The sequence below is a fragment of the Piliocolobus tephrosceles genome, chromosome 18, assembly GCF_002776525.5.
Source record: "Piliocolobus tephrosceles isolate RC106 chromosome 18, ASM277652v3, whole genome shotgun sequence".
NCBI classification, from domain to species: Eukaryota; Metazoa; Chordata; class Mammalia; order Primates; family Cercopithecidae; genus Piliocolobus; species Piliocolobus tephrosceles.
Window position 1 is genome coordinate 15,616,670 of NC_045451.1, and position 14,474 is coordinate 15,631,143.

Consider the following 14,474-nt stretch of genomic DNA (forward strand, 5'->3'; position numbering starts at 1 on the left):
GAGTACATGAGGAAGATGGCTGGTGCACCCATTCACCAAGATGCAGAGTACATGAGGAAGACAAGGTCTGGGAAAACCATTCTGAATGTGATTTCAGGTATGTTGAATTTGAAATGCATGGGTGGGACGCTTGACAATTATGTCTAGCAGGTGTTTGTTATGAGTCCTGAAGTTCAGGGGAGAAGACAGCAAAACATTCCATGTGCTTAAACACAAAGCAAAGGCATCATCATTAATAATCATTAATGACAAACGATAAATTAATCTTCATTAAGTCATGAATGATGAATTAATCTTCATTAATGACGATGCCTTTGTATTTCTTCCTAAGATAGAATATCAATTGAAATGTTGATTTAAAAGGCAGCATGATGTGTAGAAATCAGTTCAGACTTTGGAACTAAACTGACATATTTGAAATCCTATTTCTGAAACTTTAAATTGTGTAATCATAGATAATTTCTCTAAAATCTCAGCTTCCTTATGTCTAAAATAAGGATAATAATAAAAGACTGTTAAATTGCCTGGGAGAATTTGTCTACTATTTCCTTTTAGAAATAAAACCCTGAAATTTAGGTGACAAGTGGCAACCCAGCTGAAAACTCCATTTCGCAGGTCTTTCTTCCAGCAAGTATAGTGACTGGAATGTGGTTGGTCACTCTTGCCTGGAATTAGGGGCTTTTTGATCCTAAAACTAGGAAAGTCACAGGCAAACCAGAATGTATTGGTCACCCTAGCAGAAAGTATGCCATGAACTACATCTAGGCCAGTGGAATATGAGTGGAATTGACGTCTGAAACTTCCAGGGCATCCCCTTAAAGACAAGTTAGCTTTTGTTGAAATTTCTTTTCCCCACTTCCTGCTGCTAGTACAACTGGCTATTGTAAGAACGATCTTGCACCTAGAGATGGAAGCCAGGTATTGAGGATGGCAGCGCTGAACACCAGCCTGGATCTCTGGATGTCCTTGCAAGACAAAATGCTCTCTCTAACCTAGGATGCCTAACTCCCTTTGAACTATTATTTGAGAGAAAGACAAACTTGTGTCTTATTAAGCCACTATATTTTGGGTCTCTTCTTTAGAGTAGTTTAATCCATACTCTAACTGATACTTGAACATGAACTTATTTTGAAAAGTATTTAAGATTCTGTAGCACATTTAATGCCACATTTCTGTAGATATTTTTCCTTAAAAATCATGCATGCAGCAGTATTTTCAATTTCCTTTTTGCATTTTTCTGCTTGTTACCCTTGGACTCTTCTTTGAAATTAGTGGGAGATGATAATTTTCTTGTCTATTTGGTAAAGTGATGACTTGACCTATGTGTTTTAAATAAAACTTATTACTAGGCAGTGAATCTAAAAATTATGTACATGAATAGAAATAATGTTCTGAGTATTTACAATGTGTCCACACTTCTATTTAAGGAATATACATGCTTACACATGACACAAGCTAAAATAAATACAAGGATGTTTGGGAAAAGCACGCTGCCAAGCCCCTTGGTGAAAGCTTACCCTCGGTCTGTCTTTCAACCCAAGAGTTGATCTCCTTTCTGATTTGGTCAGAAGCTTCCACAAAGTTAACAGACTGAGGCTCTGCACCAAAATATGTTTTCATGTCTTCTAAATATTTCTGAAAGACATAGATAAAATCCTCTTTTGTAGAGTTTGTTCAAAACTGAGAAATCAAATCTATTTAGATTATCAAAAGAACTAGGTAGGCGGGCAATTGCACACTCCCACACCATCACTCCATTTTCTCTTTCCTGACTCCCAGTTTTGGTCAAAAACTAAATACCTCCCTCTCCAAACTTATCAGGGCACTGGCTAGCTATGCAAAGCTCCAGCTGTGGAAGGAAGTACTGATGCCCACATTTTTGGGGCTTCCACATCCTCTTCCTTTCTATTTTTATCCATGCCTTGAAATGAGGCTACAATGGAAAGGGACTACAAATAAAAAGAGTGACCCCAGTGGCCAAGAGATATTGAGCATTGTACTTGACTTTCTATGGTAGGAATGCAACCAAAGTGAGGCTTGTGATACTGGTAGCTTCCTTCTGTGGATTGTAAACATCAAGAACCTTGTGGAGGGCCCATGAATAAAATGATATTCTGCCATGAAAATGGATTTGTAAGCAGAGTTGAATGTTATATTAGGCATTCTGAGGAAAAAAAAAGAAATGAGGCCTCTCACTCCTCCTGGTCCTCTGATGTTCACGCAGTGGCCGTCATCACATGTAGGCTATGACTGAGGTTGCTCTTATGGGGGCACCTGCCTTAGGAACATAATTTATTCTTCAAGACCATGTAGTATTCCTTCAATTTGCTTACTTTATGGAGGGCTTATAGGGAGTAAAAAGTGATGAGTTAATTCTGTTGCCAGGAAGTGGTTTGAAGATTATGAAGTCTAAATTCTGTGGAATTTAAAATCTAGTAAAAAGAAAACTTAAATATTTATGAGGGACCACTGCCTGTCTTAACTCAGGGCTTGTGGACATATAAAAATATGTTTGTCTCTATCTCTGTGTCACTCTTGTTTCCAAGTGCCCACTGAGTCAATCATTTCTCCTACTTCTGAATCAAACGGGAGTCCAAGAGCCTACAAGAAAGGAAACTGTCTTTAAGATTCCAGTTGGCTGGTTTTATATCTTTAGTGGTAACAAAACTCAAGTCCTGAACTCCCCAGAATTCACTAGATTTGAGCAAGGATAGCATTGCTTGAAATCACAAGATAGCTTTATTTTATCTTATTGCTATTCTTCTACCCTATCTAATTTCCTTACTCTTTGCCCACTGGACACGTGGGTCGTCATGCCCAAGGAGATGATGGACAAAGAAGTAAATTATTGACCTTGGTTGTCATGTGACCCTCTTAACTGAGGACAGAGTCTTCATGGTCTACATTGGTGGGATTTCAACCATTAGCAAAGAGAAGTTGATATTATTTCATGTTTCATGTTCCCAAAGTCTGTAAAGTCTTGATGTGAAAACTGCTTACTTCTCTCATCCCAAGATCAGTTTTGCTCCCAAGTAGACAGTCTCCAGCCAAGTCTCCATATGTATTTGTAGGCCATTCTCAGGGGTTACCTCTTTATTCTAGACAGAAATATCTGAGTGCTAGATCTGGTTTGAGACCTGTTATTGGTTTCCTTTACCACCAGACACTTGTTGGTTGGTCTAATTGATTGTTTACAGGGAAGTATTGACCACATTAAGATTGTCCCTGATACTTGAACATGAACTTATTTTCAAAAGTATTTAAGATTCTATAGCACAGTTAATGCCACATTTCTGTTATTAGTAGATATTTTTCCTTAAGAACCATGCATGCAGCAATATTTTCAATTTCCTTTTTGCATTTTTCTGCTTTTTACCCTTGGACTCTTCTTTGAAATTAGTGGGAGATGATAATTTTCTTGTCTATTTGGTAAAGTGATGGCTTGACCTATGCGTTTTAGATAAGACTTATTACTAGCCATACTACTCAACAGTGAATCTAAAAATTATGTACATGAATAGAAATAAATGTACAGAGTACATTTATTTGTATAGAAAGAAATATACAGAGTTTACTAATAGGTCTCACATTGCTTTCTTTTCCATTAGCTTAAAATAAGACATTTGCACTTACATTGTAAAATGGATACGTTTTCTCACCATATATCGCATTGGCTGTTTTAAGTAGGTAGTCATCGCTGGGCTTGAGGATTTCTGAGATAAGTGTATGGAAATCAGAGTGTATTTCTTCTGAGTTGCTCAAGTTGAATTCCTTTGAAATAGAAGAAATTAGTCAAATAAAAATGTTAAACAAGAGTTACGTACATGTTAGCAAACTAAAGCTAAATAAAATTATTTGGTGAATTGCAAGCAAAAGTTGAAAATGATCCTAAAGTGGATAAAAATGCTTTCCTTAGTGTTAGTACAAAAGAATGAAATGTTATTGAGGCCATAATTTTCTTCACATTTAGTTTGCAAAAGCAGGCAGGAAAAATTTTGAAACTGGAGAAATTTTTAGAGAGATTAAAAGGGCGTGGGGACAAGAGATCTTTCAAGAAGTGTAGACATTTTGTATTCCGAAAAAGTTTCTGTAACTTTAATATATGTTTCTAAGAAAAGTTACCTGATAAAAGTTGCTTAAATTATCACTAAAATACATGTGCTAAAAGTACTTTTTCCTTAATTATCAAATGTGTATTAAAGGATAAGATATACCATTTTCCTTTTTTTTTCACTTTCAGGGCTGAATTTGGCTCCCTGGTCTCTGTTAAATTGAAGCACCTGTAATTTCAATAAAAAGACAAATGAATAGACTGCAGAGAATTAATCATATAAATTACACATCATCTGTAAATACAAGTCAGTCATTCCTATAATTGCAGAACATATAATTAATTTAAAAAGGGGCTCTGACTTAACTTAAAAAAATGTGTTTAATAAAATAAGTCAAGAACTGCTTTTAAACACATTTTCTAAAGTCCAATTTAAGTTACTAGTCTCTTTATTTTCCTATGTTTTATAACTAGAATGATGTTGGGAAAACCTTGACATAAAATTCTCTTGTTTTCCATATTTCCTTTTTACTCATGTTTGTTTTAAGAAGAGTGCTAGGTGTGCAAGAGAGATAATCATTTAGACAGTTTAAGTAAAAGCCATAATTATGTGGAAAATTAAGGAATTTTAGTTGTTGTTTTTCTTCTAGTTAAATGCTCAGTTCCTATTGTCTACCACCACTTGACATGTATAGGCACAAGGTTTGTGTTCACCCCAGCATTTCATTGGAAAGTTAATAGGAAAGACGTCGATACCCTTCTTTCCTTGGAATTGTGCAACAGTAGAACAGAAGGACAGAAGGAAATACTTTTATCTCCCATGTCCTGGACCCGGCTGACAATAAAAAATACAGTATATTGCATCAAGGGTTGCATTGACCCATGATAATAAAACAAGGGCCACCTGCCATAAAAGGGGTGCACAGCTAATTCATGAGGCTCATTTGCAACTGAAAGTGTTAACATCTGAAACAAGGACAAGCAACATCCAGCAATATATTTACATGAAATAGACTCACACTGGAATCCACTTAAGATTGTCTATCACATTAATTATTAAGACTTTTGAGCTAATGAACCAATCATTAACAGGTTGTGAACAAGGATTTTGTTGTTGCTGTTGTACTTTTTAAGCTACCTGATATCTTATGAACCACAAGAGTAAGGATGATATCCCAAGTCCAGACTAATAGAGCATGTGTCCTGCCCACATCTTTCAGAATTACCAGCTGTGTTCATACCCATACTTTGCAAGGAAGTCACCTTCTTGGGTGAAAATTCTGTCACTTGGCCTTTTGATTTTGCAAGATTTGAGGCCAAGTTTACTCTTTCTGTTTTTATTTTTATTTAAAAACACATTTATATATACATATTGTTGCATATATGTATATGCATTCATATATATTTTTACACATACAGCTATTTTGCTACCTATGGCTATAGATACATATTTATATACACACAATGTTTTGAGGATGCTTATTGCAAAAATAGTTCTGTGTACAATACTATTATGTTGTTACTTTAATGATCTTAATGGGCTCCATTCAGATAACTAGGACTCCATTCAGATAACCAGGGACTAAACAAAGAGAGAATCAAACAAAGCGTGAGAAACAGAATTCTATTTTTCTTTTTTGTGTCTCCAAGAAAATCCTTACATGATTATAAAGATGCTGAATAATTCTGTTATTTAAGGTTTGACCGATTACTTTTTGAAATAATATCATCAAAATAAAGTTGATTTTGGTGTTGAACAAAAATTGATAACTTCATCCTTTCTCCGTTTTATTTTGCTAAAGGACACAGGTTCTCAAATGGTTTTCCTAGCAACAGTTTGAAAACTGATTCCCTTTACCAGGATTTGTTTTATGATATAGAATTTTTTAATGTCTGTCTTGTTTTAGAGAATGCTATTTTGAAATTTAAATTATTGAGTTGTCAAGAGAAAACTGAAGTTAAAAGGCAATGAAAGCACTTAGTTTACAAGAAACAGAAGATGGTTGACCTCTTCCACTCACCTGGGCCATTTGGGCTGCAGTGGTGCCTTTTGTGCCCAAATACACCATGGCCAAGGAAGTTGAGATGCTCCAGGAAGAAAAGAAAATATTTTTACCCTGAGCAGATTCAGCTAGCTTTTTGCTCAACTCCAAGGCAAACTGGTTGATTGATGTTGCTAGAGTGTCCATTGAGGAAACCTAAGAAAAATAAAGCAAAAGTTAGACAGCTTATGAATATTGCTTTCCACTTCACCTTTGAAAAAATATGTATTCATATTTGCATACATATCCATATATGTAGTCATAAGAACTGAATAGACTTTAGCAAAATTCTAGTCTGATATTAGTATTTTATATATTAAAACACTGAAGTTTAGAGAATTTAAGGGAATTGTCTCAAATTTTAGTGCTAATGTGCATTAGAGAATAAATGGATTCTGGTCAGTTAAAAGCTGAGTCCCATAACATAGTTTTTGCGACTCTTTTGACATTTTTCACACCACTAGTTTTGTTTCCATGTGTTTGTCTCTATTTTTTCCAACTCCAGCATAAGCTTCTTGAGAGCAATATATTCCTCTTACGCTGCTTCATGTACCCAACAACACCTAGCTAAGGATTTTGCACAAAATGGGTGCTTATAAATTGTTATTACTCATTTACAATATTCATGGTTTGGGCTGTAACTACCATTTTTAATTTATGTAAACATGGAATCATGCACAATTAATTGGAAAATGCTTGTAGAGAAGTTGAGAAGTTAAGACTGTTTGTCTTTATTCTCACTCATTTGAGACCCTCTGAAACTGGTCTTCTGGAACAAGAGTACTCAGGTTTCCTTATCTTTTTTGATATTATACTCAGCATTTAAATGTCATCTCTAATGGAAGCAACCAAACAGCTGGCCAGCCTACCACACCTGCATGTACCTGGCCTGAAAACAACAGGTGCCCCAATCCACAGCAAATGTGCACCACCTCCACTCCATCACAAACACTCACAGCCTAGACCACTGAGGCAACTGCAGACATCATTGATGGTGATTACAACTGAGGATACTGCATGGATATTATGCTACTGAGTCCACCCCAAACCAAAGCCAACATACCATACCCAACCGATACAACAATATTTTAATTTAAAAGCCTTTTAAAACTAGGTTTCTATAGTTAATTCCATCTATTTTGATTTTATGGCAAAATAATTTCTCAAATAGGTTAAATGATTTAACCAAGTGCTAAGAGAATCTGTTACTGCTAGACCAGGCTTACAAGAAATCCTTAAGGAAGTTTTAAACATGGAAACAAAAGAATGATACCTGTTTCTTAAGTACATAGTGCACACACTTTATAAAACAACCACACAATAGAAACCACAAAGCAACCAGCTAATAACTTCATAATAGGATTGACACCTCACATATCAATATTAACCTTGAATGTAAATGGGCTAAACACCATATGTAAAAAGCACAGAGTGTCAAGTTGGGTTAAAAAACAAGACCCATTAATCTGCTGTCTTTAAGAGACCCATCTCACATGTAATAACACCCATAGGCTCAATGTAAATGGTTGGAGGAAGAGCTATCACACAAATTGAAAACAAAATAGAGCAGTGGGTACTATTCTTATATCAGATGCAACAGGCTTTAAGCCAACAAAAGTAAAAAGTGACAAAGAAGGGTATTATATAATGGCAAAGGGTTCAATTCAACAAGAAGACTTTACAAAATGTATATGCACCCAACATTGGAGCTCCCAGATTCATAAGACAAGTACTCTTCAACCTACAAAAAGACTTAGATAGACACACGATAATAGTGGGGGACTTTAACACCCCATTGACACCATTAGACAGATCATTGAGTCAGAAAACTAACAAAGAAAAACTTGAGCAATTGGACTTATTAATAAACATCTACAAAATACTCCCACCATCAACCACAAAATATACATTCTTCTCATCTGCATATGGAATATACTCCAGGATTGATCACATGCTCAGCCATAAAGCAAGTCTCAACAAATTTTTAAAAACTGAATCCAGTAGCACATCAAAAAGTTAATTTACCACCATCAAGTAGGCTTTGTTCCTGGAGTACTATATTGGTTCAACATACACAAGTCAATAAATGTGATTCACCACACAATTAAAAACAAAAAACATCTGATCATCTCAATAGAGGTGGAGAAAGCTTTCAATAAAATCCAATATCCGTTCATGATAAAAACCCTCAACGAACTAGGTGTTGAAGGAATATACCTCAAAATAATAAGAGCTACCTGTAACAAACCCACAGCCAATATCATACTGAGCAGGCAAAAGCTGAAAGCATTCCCCTTGAGAACTGGAACAAGACAAGGATGTCTACTCTTACCACTCCTATTCAACATAGTACTAGAAGTCCTGGCCAGAGCAATGAGACAAAGAAAGACATAAAAGGCACCCAAATAGGAAAAGAGGAAGTCAAACTATCTCTCTTCATTGACAATGTAATTCTATACTTACAAAACCCTAAAGACTCCACCAAAAGCCTCCTGGAACCGAAAAATTGCTTCAGTAAAGTTTCAGAACACAAAACCAGTGCACAAAAATCAGTAGCATTTCTATACACCAGTAACATTCAAACAGGGAGCCAACTCAAGACTACAATTCCATTTACGATAGTCAAAAATAAATAAATAAAATACCCAGGAATACACCTGATGAAGAAATGGAAAGATCTCTACAAAGTGAGCTAAAAAAAACACTGCTAAAAAAAATCATAAATAATGCAAACAAATGGAAAAACATTCCACGCTCATGGACAGGAAAAATCAATATTGTTAAAATGACCGTACTGCCCAAGGCAAACCTCAGATTAAATGCTATTTCTGTCAAACAACCAACATCATTTTTTTCCACAGAATTGGAAAAAACTATTCTAAATTTCATATGGAACCAGAAAAGAGCCCCAATATCCAAAGCAGCCCTAAGAAAAAAAGAACAAAGCTGGAAGCATCACATTACCCAACTTCAAACTATACTGTAAGCCTACAGTAACCAAAACAGCCTGATTGTGGCACAAAAACAGACACATAGGCCAATGGAACAGAATAGAGAACCCAAAAATAAAGCTGCACACCTACAGACATCTTATCTTTAACAAAGTAAACAAAAACAAGCAATTGGGAAAGGACTCTCTATTCAATAAATGGTGCTGGGATAGCTGGTTGGTTAACCATATCCAGAAAAATGAAAGTAGACCCCACTTTTCAACATGTACAAAAATGTACTAAAGATGGACTAAAGACTTGAATGTCAGATCTCAGACTATCAGAACCCTAAAAAAAAAAAAAAACCTAGAAAACACCATTTTGGATATCAGTGTTGGGGGAAGTATTCATGACTAAGTCTTCAAAAGCAATTACAACAAAAAACAAAGTGGGACCTAATTAAACTGAAGAACTTCTGCACAGTAAAATAAACTATCAACAGAGTAAACAGACAACTACAGAATGGAAGAAAATATTTGCAAACTATTCCACTGAAAATAGTGTAATATCCATTATGTATAAGAAACTTAATTCAACAAGCAAAAAACAACCACGTTAAAAAATGCCAAAGGACATGAACAGACACTTCTCAAAAGAAGACATACAAGTGAGCAACAAACATGAAAAATGCTCAACATCGTTAATCATTGGAGAAGTGCAAGTCAAAACCATAATGAATACTACCTCATACATGTCAGAATGGCTATTATTAAGAAGTCAAAAAACAAGAGACGCTGGTGAGGCTATGGAGAAAAGGGTGCACTGTTGATGGAAATGTAAATTAGATCAGCCACTATGGAAAGCAGTTTGGAGATTTCCCAAGGAACTTAGAACTACTCTTCAAATCAGCAATTCCATCACTGGGTATACATTAAAAAGAAAATAAATCATTCTACCAAAGAGACATCCACATATGTATTCATCACAGCACTATTCGCAATAGCAAAGACATGAAATCAACCTAGGTGCTCATTAGTGTTGGATTGGATAAGGAATACATGGTACCTACATACCATGGAATACTGTGCAACCAAAAGAAGGAATTAAATCATGTACCTTTCTGCAACTTGGATGCCCTAGAGGCTGTTATCCTAAGCAAATTACGACAGGAACAAAATACCACATGTTCTCACCTATAAGTGGGAGATAAACTTTGGGTACTCATAGACATAAAGATGGCAAAAATAGACACTGGGGACCACTAGAGTGGGGAGGCAGAGAAAGGAGAAAAGATTGAAAAACTAACTCTTGGGTACTATGCTCACTACCTAGGTGATGGAATCAATCAAACCTCAACCTCAACATCACACTTTATACCCTTCTAACAAACCTGCATATGTACCCTCTGAGTCAAAAATAAAAACTGAAATTATTTAAAAAATAAAATAATTCCAATTATTAGGTCTAGGAAATCTCACTAATGCCAAGGTTGTGTAGAGTTAGGACTTGCATGAATGTCACCTGGCCTTCTTAGAAACCTAGAATGAGAGTTTGGAAGACATTAGGAATTCTCTATACTCAAATAACTTAATCATGAGAGAGACATGTGTAGACAAAGTTTTGGTTTCATCATAACTCGAAGTTAATAGTGATACTGTGGGAATCCCTCCTAGCCATAAACTTACACTTACCCAAATAGCTTCCCCGCCTCTAAATCATGTCCTAGGTGTGGCTCCTGCCTACTCCAAAAGCTTATGATAATCCCAGGCTGACATGATTTGATTAAACAGTAAACAAAAAAGACTGTAGTTCTGTAGTAATTCTACACCCTCATAAAATATTGAATATTTGCCTGTGACTATTTCTTCCTCAACAGATCAAATGTCATCTTCAAAATAACTCTATACTTCCTTTAAGGCTCTTACTCATTCAACTAACATTTTGTTACCTACATACAGTATATATCAAGCTTTGTATTTTTAAAACTCATGAATAAAATTAACATGGAAAGCGTTTGGTTCTTGGCCAAACCACACTCTTCATGAAGTGGGGAAAAAAGTACCATTTTAGAGGCTGCGGTTTTTCTACCTCAGTTTATGGTTATTCTAGTGTTTATTTACTTGTAACATGTTCCTGAAAACAATAATTCTCTATTATAAAAGCCAATTTCTCATGTAAACTTAATATTTAGTTGTATTCATCTTCATTAATTCCCTTATTAATATCATTATTTATATATCAGATGTTACCCAGAACATACAAGAGAAACAATTCTTTGTTTTCTTTTTTTAAAGAAATCTAATGAAGTACTAAGCCATCTATTAGTGATATTTAACCCAACAATGAAAAATACTTTCTGAAGGGTATAGAATTGTGAGATGAAATTTTACAGGAAATAATTATTCCATACAAATGTTGGACAATTATATTTTCAGAGAAGATTGCAAATGTGTAGGTCAGAAGTCTACCATGTCATTTTCAAAATTAATTGCTCTTTTGCAGTTTTCAAGAGCTGTAAACTGATCATCTATGAGCTTAACCTGTAGACAGGCTCGGAGGAGAAGCCAAAGAGAATGAAAAAAGCAAGAAAAAGATAGTGTCGTTCATCAAAATGTCTCATCATAGACATTTCATCATTACATGCCCCTAGCATATCAGAGTTGGAAAGACCCTTGGAATCTCCCTAACCCAATTCCCCCATTTTGTCTACTAAGAAACTGAAGCTGAGAGAGGCTGATTGAGCAAAGGATGCACAGCAGAGTCAAAACTGCAACTTCGTTCTCTTGACTCTGAATACAGTTGCTTTTGCTATTGTATCTCATTGTGTTTAAGATTTTAGTGGCTAAAGAGAGAGATTATATGATGGAGAACCATCAGGAGGAGAAAGATCTGGAGAGTGGGGAGAAGGATTCTTGTAGAGGAAACTCTACTCCTGATTTCACAATTCCAGGTAAAACAAGGAGCAAATTCCACTCCACGATTGCTAGAAAAACAATTTCTCTAACTTTTTTGGGGGAATGAATGTTCTTTCTCCCATATCCCTCTTTCTAGTACAAACTTCAAACCAGCTCAGGTTACTCTATGACTTATACAGAAAAATTCTTAAGGGATTGGGCCTTATCTATTATTTCTGGACAGTTTTGGGAGAAGGGGTCTTCATTATTTGTTACTTAGCTAAGCACTTCAACTAAGAAGAAAAACATAAATAAAATCATTAGCCAAAGAAATATTTACAATACCTGGTTTTCTTCCACTGGAATAGAATTGGCAATTTGTTCCTGTAGTAAGAGATTGTGGCTGAAGAGTTGGGAAACTTTCAACTGAAGAAATTAAAAAAAAAAAAAAAAAAAAAAATGTTAGCACCTCCCTGTTCTTAGCTCCACCCTTTGATTCAGTTTCACAAGCATGTATATATACTGTTTCTTTCAGGCTTATTTTAGCCAGAAGTTTCAATAAAAAGACAGAGACAGTTGAGGGTTTGCCTGAATTATTTAAATACTCACACTTTCCATCTCTGTACACATGTAGAGACCTGGATTCTGACCAATTATAACTCATCCTTTTTTGGCTTAATCCTTTCTCTAGTCTGCCAACAGAGAGTATTTGGCGTGGTCTTTCCTGGTAGTAGTTTTTTTTTTTTTTATAAAACAAAAATAGAAAGCTTCAAATTAGTGGAATAATCATGATCAATGAAATTGAAAATATTACTGAATTATTTATTTATGTTGTGTTTGTTTTGTTTTTTCTAGAAATAGGGTCTCACTCTGTCACCCAGGCTGAAGTGCAGTGGTGCAATCATATTTCACAGCAGCTTCTAAATCCTGGGCTCAACTGATCCTCCCACCTCTGGCCTCTCAAAGTGCTAGGATTTCAGGCATGACCCATCATGCCTGGCCTTTATTGTAAACCTGTTAAAAACGGCTCTCAGTTATTATGTGAAAGGCACCCCGGAAGATTTTCTGTTCTCGTTTGTAGCATTGGTGTAGAACCTAAAGCATAACTCGAATGAGTGGGATGTCCGTTCTCCCCACTAGCAGGGACAAGGGTTTTGAATCAAAATTTTAGATACCATTATTGGGTCGGATGTTAGTTCATAATTTTCTGGTTCTCTTTTATTTTTCCCTAGGAATGCTTTTTCACTCCTTATTTATTACAAAAGAAAAATAACAGGCCATTTGTTTCATTTGTATGTGTATGGAGGAAGGGGTAGGGGGGTCATGGGGAGAGGGATTGGAACAGGAGGACATCTCCAGGAGGGATTAAGAGAAAGAAGGAGCCTCTCTATTTATAAAGTATTTGGTATATTTTTCTTCACGTAGTTCCTGTTTTTCTCTTCACAGAGGCACACTTATTTTCTGGCAAGATGGCTCAGAGTTTAATATTTGAACGTTGATGTGGAACCCAGGGCAGAATGTTACTCTGGATTTCACTAGGGAATGAGATGTGTGCTGGAAAGTTCCATGATGCCTGCCCAACTTTGCACTGAGCAGATACGATTATCCAAGGATGCCTCCAGGACTACTGTTAGACAAAAGCATCATATAGAGCCTCCAGAAAGAAGGACTGCTCACCTTGACTGACAGCAGTCCACCACAGTGACTTGGGCTGCAACACCACACAGCATGAAGACTTCCTTCTGTTGCTTGTGTTATAGTAAAGGCATCAATGAAGATTTTGCGGATTTGTGCAACAAATGGTTTCATCTTCCTTAAAGATTAAGTTTTATTTATTTTTTTCCCTGAAAACCTTTTCCAGATTTCTTCCTTACTTGTTGATTAAACTCCCTAAGTATTAGGCCATTTTTGCATTGCTGTAAGGAAATGCCCAAGACTGACTAATTTGTAAAGAAAAGAGGTTTAGCCGGCTCACAGTTCTGCAGGCTGTACAGGAAACACAGTGATGGCACCTACTCAGCTTCTGGGGAGGCCTCAGGAAGCTTACAATCATGGCAAAAGGCAAAGCGGGGCGGGGGGGAAGGCACATCATATGATAGAAGCAGGAGCAAGAGAGAGAGAGAGTTGGGGGAGTTACCACACACCTTTAAGTGACCAGATCTCATGAGAACTCACTGTCATGAAGACAGCACCAAGCCGTAAGGGATCAGCCCCTAGGACCCAAACATCTCCCACCAAGCCCTACTTCCAGTATTGGGGATTACAATTCAACATGAGATTTGGCCAGGGACAAATATCCAAACTATATCACCCTACATATAGGTATACTGCCTACAACAGTAAAATCATAGTTGTACATTATTTTGTTGCCTGTTGGGGGACTAGGAAAGAGAAAGGGGTAATCATATACTCAGTTAATAATACAGTATTATTAGAACAATTTTGTTTGTTTGTTGTTTTTATTTATGACCCTGTGTGTATATTGCAACATGGACATATGTTACTAGTAAAGACAGAGTAATAGGAACTAAATGAATAGGGAACAAGAGTGGAAGGA

At 36.1% G+C, this 14,474-nt stretch overlaps 1 protein-coding gene across 3 annotated transcripts in view; it reads right to left on the bottom strand.

Moving 5' to 3' along the window:
- The window catches only part of SERPINB10 (serpin family B member 10), a 26,618-nt gene extending 14,241 nt beyond the window's left edge, over positions 1–12,377 (bottom strand). The window contains exons 1-5 of one of the 3 annotated variants that reach the window (XM_023195179.1): positions 12,263–12,377; positions 6,073–6,249; positions 4,215–4,280; positions 3,634–3,771; positions 1,518–1,635 (exon numbers count right to left, since the gene is read on the bottom strand). In XM_023195179.1, coding sequence (XP_023050947.1) covers positions 1,518–1,635; positions 3,634–3,771; positions 4,215–4,280; positions 6,073–6,240 — 490 coding nt within the window. In that variant the 5' untranslated portion in view covers positions 6,241–6,249; positions 12,263–12,377. Of the gene's footprint in view, positions 1–1,517; positions 1,636–3,633; positions 3,772–4,214; positions 4,281–6,072; positions 6,250–8,330; positions 8,351–8,425; positions 8,447–12,262 lie in introns of those variants that run through there. The other 2 variants (XM_023195180.2, XM_023195178.2) reach the window with 2 other exon arrangements.
- Positions 12,378–14,474: the final 2,097 nt, after the last annotated feature.